The 13,014-nt window shown below is 43.0% G+C and overlaps 1 protein-coding gene across 1 annotated transcript in view; it reads left to right on the top strand.

Moving 5' to 3' along the window:
• Positions 1–1,982: 1,982 nt before the first annotated feature.
• Elmod1 (ELMO domain containing 1) overlaps positions 1,983–13,014 on the top strand; it is a 37,300-nt gene continuing 26,268 nt past the window's right edge. Inside the window, exon 1 of the mRNA XM_032909375.1 lies at positions 1,983–2,078. Within this exon, the coding sequence (XP_032765266.1) occupies positions 2,062–2,078 (17 nt within the window). The 5' untranslated portion in view covers positions 1,983–2,061. The remainder of the gene's footprint in view (positions 2,079–13,014) is intronic.

Below are 13,014 nucleotides of genomic sequence, written 5' to 3'. Positions count from 1 at the left end.
TCGTGTGGGGGAGACCTACGTAGCCTTCTCCCTGTGTTTACTGATCCAGTCATCCATTTGCACGGACACAGAACCGTGGATCTGCATGACACAGATATTGCTTTATGTCATTGCCCAGACTGTTCATCTCTGGCCATTGAGGGCTCTTTCCACATTTATTTGTGTTTATTTTAAATACCCCCCTTTTTTTGTCTTAAGCACATCCCTTTCTGGCATGATGTTTCTCAGCATGACCCAATTATAAATTGGCCATTTTTCCAAGACTCCCTGTCTCCTTGCAAAAGGTAGATAAATGAAAAACCATCAGACCTCTGGAAGCATTACATAATTAAATTAAAAATTGGATTCATAATTGGATTCATTTGGAAGCCACAGATATACAAAGAGTGATGTAATGTTCCTACCTCCCAAAATGAACAAGTATTATTTTTAATTTTGCTTCTGACATATTTTAAGAGAACTTACAATGTCAAAAGTCGTTTCTCTCCTCTCCGTCTTGCCAGAAGCAGTCAACCACGGTCTCCATGCATAGATTTTTTTTCAAACATGCAGACTCTACGCTGTAGAGAGTGCTTGTAGACACACATGTGTTAAGGAAGAGACTGACCTTTAATTGAGCTGTGTCCCCTGACTTGTGAGCTGCTCTGGGTGGTGGCTGTGATGCTGCCCTCCACGGGGTGTGCACACTCTCCATTCCACTCACGTCTCCTTTCCCTTGGCCCTTCCTTCAAGAGTATCTTCTCTCTGCAGACTACCAGAAGAGAGCAGATGTGCCAGAAGCCACAGGCTTTGTGAAAGCAAACATTACTGTTTTTTTATTTAAATTAGTTGTTTGACAACTTCATACATGTCTATAATGTCTTCTAATTGTTTCCACCCTCACTCTCTTCCTCCCCTTTCAACTCCTTCCCTCCTTTTTTTTTTTCTTTTCTTTTGTTCAGAGCTGGGGACCGAACCCAGGGCCTTGTGCTTGCTAGGCAAGCGCTCTACCACTGAGCTAAATCCGCAACCCCAACTCCTTCCCTCTTTACAGATCTCTTCTCACAGTCATGCCTGCCTGCTTTATTTTGTGACCCACTGACTTTAACCAGGACTGTCTACTTGGTGGCCGCACCAATGAATAGACAACTAAAGGCAGTGACTTCTCCCCTCCCAGAATCCATCAGTAGCCAATAGTTGAACACGGAGGTGGGGTGGGGCTGTGTTAGCAGGACCAGACTTGTGCAAGTGGAGGATGTAGAACACAACTGCTGGGAGCTATGACTGTAATACCAGGACACATCCAGAAGATGGCGCTTCACAGCCCCTCTCCCTGTCCTCTGCTCTTACAGTCTTTTAACTCGCTCTTCCGTGATTTTTCTATGATCTCTCTTAGGGATATTTTGAACTGCAAGGAACTGTGCAAATGTAAGACCTTACTCCTCTCTTCACTGTGCAAAATTAATATTAATTAATTAATTAATGGCAATTAAGTCTCGAACTCGGCACATTTATTTGTTAGGAGCACCTGGCACTTGAACAACTATTTAAAATCTTCTATTAACATATACTAATTGTGCTGATTCTGAGCTTAACAATAGTATCAGTTCCTTCCGGTTCTTTTTGAATTGTGCTTTTGGAAAGTTAAGGGTCCTGGGATCCTGGGGTACATCTGGAAACCGTGACAGTAGTTTTTATGATTCTTTATTTTATTTCTTTTACACGTGTTGTTCCTTAAAATATTAGGAAAATTACCTCCCAAAGAGAAAAGGCTTATTATTGAAGCTCACAAAACCTTCCCCAGCAAGCAAGTGGAAATGGAAAGTTAACTGTACGGTCATAGAGAGAATGACCGCGGCTCTCATCTCCAGCCTTCGGGTTCCTCTCGTGGGCAGTTCTAGTGATAGTGTTCTGGCATGGAGTGTTTTGTCTTCCCTCAGCAAGACAGGAGGACTTTGTTTGGAAATCCCAATAACTCATCTAATTTTTTCCCTGTAGCCCACACTTCCTTTGCAAAAGCAAATTTGGAAGCAGCTGCTTGAAGACAGTTGGCGTAGCGTCCGGAGAGTCAACGTCGGCACAATGAAGCACTTCCTGAGGTAAGTGACCTCAAGCTCCCTGGGTGACCCCTCTGAGCCGAAACTCCCTTGCCAGTTAGAGAGCTGTTACCCTGTTCCTCAGCTCTGGTCCCAAGACAGGTCTGTTGGCACTGCGTTTTGACTGAGGGTAGCCTGTGTGTGAGGCTCCTCTCCTAACTCTTGTCCACACTTGGATGTCGAGAGAGCACTTGGAGATGGCAGGAGAGCCTGGGCCCAAGGACATGAATGTTCTTCACAACCTTGGAGACGTGTGCCCCTGAAGAGTGGTGTGTAACCACCTGAAATTCCAAGTCTGTGAGTCATCGATTAGGGGATGAATTAATGTAATTTGCGTGAAATCCACTGCTCTGAAATAAAGAATTTTAAATCTCCAAAAAGTTAAGACTCGGCTGGCACACCAAACCACACTAGTTTTTCCCCCTGACCACAACCTGTTTTCAGCTTCTTCCCGCTGCCTGGTGATGTCTCTGTATGATCTACTAACTGCTCCCCGGCAGACCTGCACGGACCTGTGCTAGTGCTCTTTGGATGGTCCTGCTGATTAGAAAATACCAGCCGGACATCTTATAACTAACTTCAAGATGACTGACTGCCATCAACTTTTCTGATAAAATATATATAACCATAATAAAATATGACAAAATAATGTCAGCCTGAGTGTTAGAAAATTGAATACATTTTCTTTAAAAAAAAAAAAGTAGGTTTTTTTTCCACCAAGATAGTGACCTCTGTCTGTCATACACCCTTTATTCTGCTCCGGATACCCTCTAAGCAATGGGCTTGCTTCTTTCAAGAAATTATTTGACTCTCTCAGAGGCAATGTAAGACTTTCCTCTCCCCACTGGTTTTCCATCGTTTATAGGGTGTGAGGGATTCACTGTGCTTTGATGCCATTGTGGTGATTACAGGGTAATTATGCAAAACTATGTGGAGATCACAATTCCAGAGTTTGTCATCTTGAACAGAATATTCACTAACATCTCAGCTATGGGAAAAGATAGCATCTAGAGTATCGCTAAGACGTTTATCTGACCGGATCTGGTTTTGGTTGATATGGTAATTAACCCTCCTGTTTATACAGTCAAGGAAAACTGGTATTTATGACTCTCTCCTGAGTGGAAATGTGTATCCTTTAGCTGTTCATGCTAGCAAGAAGCTCGATGTGACGTCAAGCTTGGCAGCCAGCAGCTTCCTCCATCACAGAGGTTAGGGCGATTGTGAGATTTGTGTCAAGTCTGTGCTGGTGAACTCTTTCTTCTGTCTCAATGCATTTCAGAAAACTTGAGCCAAAGCCAGCCATTCTACGAGAGATTGTAGCATTGGCTTCTCTAGGTTTGCTTAATACATCCAATGGGTGCAATGGTGTGTTTGTAGAGAGCCTAATACTTTATTTTAGAATCAGTTTCCATGTGATGATTGGGAACCGGTAAAATGAAAATCTATCGGTAAAAATTTGTACCCACTAGGACCCACTAGGACATAGTGAAGCACAGTGTCAGTTGTGTGTCCCAACACAAACCTCTCTTTTCCCTTGACACATATATTTATAAAGATTATTTGTCATTGGTTCCTTGTGTGAAACTAAAGATAGACCAGCAGACTGAACATTAAGAAGAAGATGAGGGGGTGGCAGGATGGTGAATAGGGTAAAGACAGTGAGTCCGATGACCTGATTTTAATCCCAGAAACCCTATGGCGGAAGGAGAGAACCAACTCCTGCATGTTGTCTTCCACACGTGTGCTGTGGCAAACAGGTACACACAAACACACGCATGCCCAACAAGCAGGTGTGCACACATGCACGTGCTCACATACAAACACAGACACCAATGAATAAGTGTTAAAAGAAAGAGGGGTCTCCACGGATTATTTATTTTGAAATAACAAAGGGAGCTTCATTGCCCATTCTTAGTTGATTACTGGGTTGTTTTTTTTTTTTTGTTTTTTTTTTGCTTGAGATTTTGTTTTTAATATTTTTTACTATCACATTGTTTCAGTTTGTTTTTTGTATATATATATATATATATATATAATGTGAAAGGGTAGACATCAAGAAATTTACAAACTCTATTATGTTAATTTATTCTCACAAACAGTCCATTCTCATAGCTGTTGGGCAACTTTGGAAATCCTTTCATTTTAAACAAAAAGAAAGACAGACAGACAGAAAGTAAGAAGGAAGGAAGGAGGAAGGGAGGAAGGAAGGAAAGGAAGGAAGGAAGGAGGGAAGGAAGGATGGAGGAGGAAGGAAAGGAAGGAAGGAAGGAGGGAGGGAGGGAGGGAGGGAGGGAGGGAAGGAAGGAGGGAAGGAAGGAGAGAAGGAGAGAAGGAAGGAAGGACGCTATATAAACATGGTCTGGGTGAATCAGGTGTTAGTTCTTGATTCACTGCATTAGGTAAAATGAGGAGCTGACTCCTACTGAGGAGAATTTCAGCAACACTTAAAAGGCCACAAGGAGATTAATCTGTCAACCGAAATGTCCTAATGGACGCCATAAGAAACTAGATTGACTTTGAGAAATCCAGCTTGTAAGAAAGAATGTGTTTTAACTCACATTTTAAACTACATGATGTTGGCACTGGTCTTTTTTTTCCCCTAAACACCTCAATCCAAACCATTTATTTAAAAAAAAAATGTTTATTCAGCTCATGATTCTGGAAGTTAGGAGGTCCAAGGTAGAAGGACTACATCTAAGGAGGACCTTCTTGCTGCCAAAGACCCTGCAGAATCCCAAGGCTTCACAGGGCTCTATGTGGTGAGAGGGGCTTATGACAGAAGCCAAACCAGACTGCATGAGAGCCCTACTCTCAAGACCATAAGTGGATTGATCCACTAACCCATAAATGGACTCATTCCTGAAGGTGGTTCCCCCATGGCCTAGTCATTTCCAAAAGGTGTCAGTGTCCCAACCCCTTAACACTTCACAGTGGAGATCAGTTGGAACCTGAGTTCTGAATGGGCCAATCAAATCACAGCAGTAGCCACCTCTTCAGCTGCCCCCGCCCTCACATATAGTAGTAGTGGAGCCCTTCAGAGCTTAAAGGAAAAAAGAAAATGTTTTACGTGTGTCTCTTTAAATACATCAGACAGAGCAAATAATTGTTACAGGAAGACTCACCCGGCTATGTTTGTAAGTGAACACAGCTGTGGCGTGTTGGCTAACTGTCCACAGGCTCCCAATCTAACATCGGCCACAGCTGCAAAAAAGAAAGCTAAGGATACAGTGAATGGGAAAGACACGTCCATCCGACCTCAAAAGGAGGTCAGCGTGTTTTATACCCAACGTGGAACTAAGGCTTAGGGTATAGGTTTTATAATATACTGTATTTATTTTAATTCAATTGATAGATGCAGTGTTGGGGCTCAAGACTTGTACTCAAGATCTTTGCCCTCATTAGAATTTCATTATTTTGAAATTGGATTTTTCTTTAAAGTCGCCGGAACATTATTTTTGGAAGATTCTGATAAAGGGAATTTTGAAGTGACCCTTCATAAATAGTTACCACTGACTGTTCCAGCCCCAGTATCTCACTTCTCCATTGTGAACCTGCCTGTGTATGTTCATTCCTGAAGCAAGAAAAGAAGGGCAAAAAAATCCGCTAAGCTCAAACCTCCATGAGAGAAACTGAGCAGCACAGCAGACCTGCCATCCCTCCAGGCTTTGAAGTAATAGGGAAGGGGAGGATATTACTGTTCTGATTGGCTAACGAAAGCCTCATCGCTCACAAACACAACCGTATGGGGCTTTGTACGGCATTCACACTTAGCTAACAGTTAGCTACCCTGATTCTTCCAGTCAGCACTCGCTGAGATAACCCCCATATTACAGTGTTTTTTCTTCTTAGAGCAACTGTAGTAGAGGACTGTGTGGGTGTCTTATAGGGGAAGACCAGGGAGCTTGCTTAGCATTTGAACACAGACCTATTTCCGGTAGCTTCTGCGTTTTGTAACCCCCTTACTGTGTGCCGCTGTGAGTCTTTGTGCGTGAGATGCGTGACTGAGAGATGCTCTCTGTTCCCAAGTAACAGAGCAGCTGACGAGGTGGTGCCAAGCTTGGAGGCAGGAGAGAGTGTGGTCTGGGGCAGGTTGCAGGCTTTCTGTGGTGTTCACAGATGTCCTCAGTGCGGTGACGCTGAGGGAACGGGGTGGTTAGAACGCAGTTGTTTGGTGCTGGGGGTCAAACTTTGGACCTTCACATTCTAAGCATGTCGTTGGTCACTGAACAACATCTCCAGAACCTGGACGTGAGTAGTTTAGGATAAGGACTGCAGACGTAAGAGCTGGAAAAGCTACTGTGAGCAGAGTAAGCCCCGCAGCACCAGCGGCCCACTTGGAGAGGTATGGACACTGTTAGAGTGAGCAGAGGGTAAATAGAGGAATCTAGAGATGATCCTGCATGTGCAACTGTAGCATCAAGCAGCCCAGAAGCATGGTAGTGTCTTTACCCCAATTCAAAGCAGGCTCCAAAGAGGATCCTTTGGTCTGCCACCTTATTCCCATTAAGTAAAAACCCAGTCTAAGCCCTTCCCTTAACACACATGCAAAAGCAGAGGCCCAGAGAGGCAAAGTAGCTTGTCTGAAACCACACAGCTCATACCAGCGAATTACAAATGCGTTTCCAGTCTGGTTTCTAGACCATCCTAGCAAATGTTCCTCCCAATACCAACTGACTTCCTGTGCTTTTGAGGGGAAACAGCACAAGGTTGTGTGATTACGCCTGAATTTGCTTAGTATCACTTGAAGTGTTGATAGAGTTTATCAGATAGAGAAGCTGTCTTTAAAAGAAATAAATAAATAAAACAAAACCCAGCGAAGTACGTGAATGGCCCACACACCCAATTCCTCTCACAGAAGTTGGGTAGTTTAATCCATTCTCATAGTTTTCCCTTTTTCAGGACACATACATACGTACATATATATACAAATATGTTTAGATGTGTATATAAAGCATAAATGCACACATCCACAAAACCATAGGTGTACATGAGCACACATATAACTGATTAATCTACATATATCTATGTGCACACATTTCATTTTTTCCACGCATTGAAACAAACAACAACCGTTTTCTCTTCACTCTTGTAAAATCTGTTGACTCGAATCTTTGCCCCAGTTATTCCCTCCGGGTGCTGTCTCTAGGGTGCTGCTGGCTCTGCTGTGCTCCGATTTCCCTCAGCTTGCAGGGGCTGCCTCACTCTTTGCCTATGTGATTGTTTATTAAACCCCTTTCCTACAGAGGCAAGATCAACGACAGCAAGGGGCAACCCCTAGAAGCTGCTCTGGGTTCTAGGTTTTTGTCAATTAAAATTTTCCCTCTTCCTCTGGAAAAAAAAAAATGAGAATGACCTCCCAGGCCTTTTGTCACCTCCCTGTGGGGCAATCAAGATTGGCTTTCCTATTGCCTAGGACACAGGAGACGGCCCTGTGTTAAACAGCACATCTGCTCTTGCAAAATAGTTGAGGTTCCAAAGCCAACCTCTGTCAACCCACAACCACCAGTAACTTCATTTCAGAGGAAGTTCTAGCCTTTGCAGGCAGGCACCCACACATACACACATATACCACCCACATACACACACATGCACACACACAGACACACACAGACATGCATACACACACATATACACATACACAAAATCATATACAAACATACACACAGGCATACACACATACACATACCACACACACACACACACATGTACACACATACATACACACACCTATATGTATACACACACAGAGAGAGACATACATGCACACACATACACACACACAAACATACAAACATGCACACAGGCACACACATACACACACATACCATCCACATACACACATGCACACACACATACACACAGAGAGAGACACACATACACACACACACACACACACACATATAATTAAAAACAGAATCAACCATATCTTTAAATGACTAAGCTTTTCTGTACCAATTCGGAGGGCAGAACCATATATTTTCCTCTAGAATTATTATACTATTTTTCTATATTTTGATTTTAAATTTTTATTTATTTTGTTTATGTATTTGTGTGCACGTGTGTGGTCAAGTGCAAAAGCATGTGTATATGCACGTGTGGGGGCAAAGGTTCCAATGTCAGGTGTTTTCCTCAGTCACTTTCCACCTTATTTTTTGAGACAGGGTCTCTCATCAACCCTGGATCTCACCGACTGAGCTAAGTAGTAGCAGGAGAGGGACCCCGAGAAGGTCCTCCTGTCTTGGCCTCTCCATCACTAGTGTTAGGGGTGCACATTGCCACCCTTGGCTCTTTATGTGAGTGCTAAGGATTGAACTGAGGTCCTCTTGTTTGTGACGAAAGCACTTACAGAGTCACCTCCCCAGACCCTAGTCTAAAAAGTGCTATTATTTGCCAATAAAAGTTTACAGTTAATATGACACTTAAGTATGTTCTAAATGTCAATATACAGTGTTTGCTGGTCCCCTCATACATAGTAAACACACACAAAAAATGACTTTAAAAATGAATCTTGTAAAAGGAATGCTGTTAAATATCAGATTTTTAGTTTGAGTTATAATAGCATTAATAAATTGAATTAACCTTCCACCTTCTTTTCCTTGAATGGAAGAGGATGAGCCATTAATTAATTAATTATTTCATTAATCTCATGATCGCTGCATATTCTCTAAACCCACAGATAAAATCTCCCTGAATGTAAGTAAACACAATGCCCATCGCCATGGCAACGGAATCAGAGACAGCATCAAACCATGGCAGATAGTTACCCACCAGCCCCACCTTTAATTTCTACTTTTCAGAAAGCACTGTGGCTTCTTCAGAGAAAGTGCTCAGAGAGACTGTGAGCCCCACTGTGCCTGGTGACAGGGCCTGGGGTCTCTCCCAGCTCTGTAGGAGAGAGACATTTTTCCAGAGGCTCACGGGGTGTTTTGTTTCTCCAGTGTGTGATGTCCCATCCAGTCCATGTATCAAATCTTCTGACTCCTATCCTTTGAAAGCGTGTGAAGGAAAAGGCCTGCCTCATCCAGTCAAACACCTTTGTCTTGTTAATGCTATTCCAATTGCGGGTCCCCTTGATCAAGAGCCTCCTCCAGAGAACGCCCGCAGAGTCTCAGGTCTTTCGACTGTACTGGTGATGCTGGGGTGCTGCACGGCTCTCTGGGATTAGTGCTCCTTTCCGTTCGGACAACTGTGATTTGAGCCAACCGCTCGTTCTTTCGGGCATTCTAATTTCTCACCCAGAGTCTGCTTCTTGTTCATTACAGGATTTCTTCAAGCAAGAATTGACTTTCATTAGCTCATCCAATGAAACTATTTTTAAGCCTGTTTTCTCTTGTCATTTTGAACGAAGACGTCAGACCCTCATATTGTAAATGATGGAGTAGTTTGCAACACAGGTACTCGCCCCTCATCCTCAGGCAAGGCACCATTCGGCCGTCAGCTCTCCTCTCATGAAGCAACCTAGACAGGAGTTCACTTTTACTCGGTGACAAGGATATGATTCATTTCCAATAACTTACTCTGATTGAGGCTGGAGAGTGAATTTCAGTACTAAATACGGTCATAATTGTTTTATGGAAGAACATTGCCGTGAACTCGGCCAAAAATCCCACTATGCAGTGTGTTAATAAACAACAGTAGCAGAAGCCATTGGAGATGGGGGACATAGAGTAGCTCTTATCACTGAGTCTGAGTCTCCTCGTGCTTCTGCGAGGCGTCCCTCCTCAGGAGCTGTAGCACCTCATTCTGGAACACTATAAGGAAGGCGTGATTAACAATCAGAAGCAAGTGCAAACCTCTACTGCCTGGGCATGGGTGACAGTCAGAGTCTTCACCTTCTAGTCCTGAGAATGCCTGAAAACTTAACAGCAGTGAACGGAGAAAAGCGAATGTCCTTAAAACTAAGTTTCTGTCAGTTGCTGACTCAGGTGGGGAGAAGCCCCTCAGGCCTGTGTCATTGGTGGAACGGGTGAGAGAGAGAGGGACGTCTGTCCCAGACAGAGGGCGGTCTGTCCCAAGACTGTATTTGCAGGGCCCCTTCAAACCCAAGGGCACAGAGCACAATGGGAAAGGGGCAAGAATGATCCCTAAGAGTTCCTCAACCTTGAAAAGAACTAGACAGACCTTGCCTCCCTCTCCCCCCTCTCTCTTCCTCCTCCTCCTCCTCTTCTCTTCCTCCTCCTCTTCCTCCTCCTCAATCAAAAAGGAAAAACATATTTATGTGTCTGTTTCTTAATTTCCTCCTTCTCTGAGTCATATGTCAACACAGTTAACAACCTCACAAAACATTCCACCATTTAAAATTTTTGTTCTTCTTTTAATCAAGTATTTCCCCCACGAACTTCATAGTTTTGATGATTAAATCCATGCATATGGAATTTTGCTGATCTGGTCCTTCCATAGCGTAGAAAGTCGGATATAGTTACTGTCCTCCAGTGCCGATGTAGGGAGGACTTGGACATTCTACTTTCAAACATGCCTTGCCTAGACTAACCTATGCCGTAGACACAAAATAGATTATATCTGCCGAAATATTGATAGATCTGAATGAAGATCTGAATATTTTTTAAGATAGTATTTGGAATGACTAGCTGTTCTTTAAATGAAGTGTCTGTGTACGTTGGCTAACTAGAAAGACAAGGGACGGACCAGAAAGTTGTCTCAGCAGAATTAGAAACATTTGTAGCTCTTGCAGAGGACTGGACTCTGACTCCCAGCACCCACACAGCAACCAACGAACATTCCTAACTCGGGTTTCAGAGGATCCAACTCTCTCTTCTGAACTTTCAGGTACCAGGCACACAAGCCGTACACATACATCTATGCCGGCACACGTATACACATAAAAAAACATGTCTTTAAGACAAACTTCCCTTCTTTCAAAAGAAGAAAAAGAGAAAGATAAGAGGAAAAATTGAAAAATTTACCTTGGATAACAAATAGTGTTACAAAGACAGCAAGCTTGAAGCTTACAATGGAGTAGGTAGCACGTGAGTGCCAAGTCGTCGGGAGTCTGTCACTCATTTTTGCTGGGTGATTTATGCGACTGAGAGACAGGGCTGCTATAATCTTCTGACACATCTTCGGAGTGACGCTGTCATCCTAAGCCCCACCACACAATTCTACTGCATTTCACTACTTTTGACAATGTAAACTCTTTGGGGGTATGAAAAAAGAGAGAAGCAAACAGAATACAATGTCTTTTTCCCCCCTCTTTTTATTCAAAATTCTCAGTTTTCAAAAGCCACGTGGGCTTTTGCTTCTGGAATACAAGGAGATATGGGGGAGAAATGATACCCGGACTCTCTAAGTCACTTTCTGACACCTCGATGACACTTCTAAGTCTCAAGACACACCTGTGTGTGTAGGCCTGATACGGCAGTCACAGGGGTGACGTGCCGGAGCCTAATTTAAGCTATAAAATAGCTGGACCCTTTACTCTGGGTAGAGTGACTATGAAGGAGCTCCGCGTGTGAAAAAGCTCCTCTTGCTGCAATCAATAACTGCAAATGGAAAGATCTACTTAACTCATAATTTTGAAGTCATTGCTGCCCTGTCACTCTGAATCAGTGGTGAGGCAGCAGTTCAGGTCGGAAGTACTCAGGGAGCAAAGCTGTTCGCCTGTGACCACACAGGAAAGGGAGAGGAAAGGGACAGGATCCCACAGTCCCCTTCATTCGCAGGCCCGCAGTGACCCAAAGTCTTCCTGCTAGGTCTCAGCACTTCCCAGTAGTCTCTTCCTAGAGATCAAGACTCTAACACATGGGCCTCTGGAGGACATTCAAGTTCTAAAAGAGAGCACTCCATAAGCAATTTTCAGAGCCTTTGAACTCTCTCGAGATTTGGTACTACAAGAACCCAGAGCTATGGGGTCAAGAGTCCTGATGTTCAGACTTGAAAGGGGCTTTGTTTGGACACTGGTCTGTTTGCTGAGGCCATTTGTGATTGGACAGCTACGGCAGCTCTCCTCCTTTGCATCACAAGAGAAGTAATACGTCCATGGATTTCTATCATTGTTGGCTGGAGACCAGAGAACAAAGACATAACTCAGTATTTTTTCTGGAATAGTCATCCAATAGTTAGAAAACAGCATTCTTTTTCCAAGCGAGTACATCGAGGTTTTATAATCTTTTCACTTGCCTAATCAAAATGTTCTACCAAATTTATTTTTAGGATAACTTTTTTTTTTTTTTTTTGAAACCTGTTTATCCGAATCCTACCAGAGCTTAGAATGTATTTGACTTGAACACTTAAATGTCAGACTTAGGGGTTGGGGATTTAGCTCAGTGGTAGAGCGCTTGCTAGCAAGCGGAAGGCCCTGGGTTCGGGTCCCCAGCTCCGAAAAAAAAAAAAAAAAAAAAAATGTCAGACTTAGGCACATGGTGAGTGTAGCATCCAATTGATCGCACAGTAGCTGGCTGCACACAGAAAAGGCGAATCCTGTTATGACTTTTGGTGATCAGTTCATACACTTTAGGGTTTTATCATTCTTGAGGTTTTTAAATAATATATATAAAAAAGAAAATTTACTTAGTTGATCAAGAAAAATACTGCTGATGATTCCAATAATTAGCAATAAATCACTATTGAAATAGTTTTATTTCATGGAGAAAACTTAGGTCCATTACGTGTGTACTTGTGCTCAAGTTTTTCTGTTTAGTAAACATTGTGAGCATTTCCATGTTGCTAGCTCTCCCAGGGTGTGATTTTCTTGCCAGCAAAAGTATTCCTTCCATTGTTTCTTTTTGTGGAGCAGCTTAGGTACTCTCTCTTTCTTGTTATCCGTGTGTGTGTGTGTGTGTGTGTGTGTGTGTGTGTGTGTGTGTGTGTGTGTGTATTTATAAGGTCTAAAGCCTATGCCTTTGTACACATCAGACTCCTAACTTTTAACACAAGGTTGTTGACCATATTTGGACTTGAACAACTCAAACCGCATGAATAT

This window comes from Rattus rattus, chromosome 8 (assembly GCF_011064425.1).
Source record: "Rattus rattus isolate New Zealand chromosome 8, Rrattus_CSIRO_v1, whole genome shotgun sequence".
Lineage (NCBI taxonomy): Eukaryota > Metazoa > Chordata > Mammalia > Rodentia > Muridae > Rattus > Rattus rattus.
Note: the sequence above shows the minus strand (reverse complement) of the source record. Positions and strands in the feature narration are given on the sequence as shown.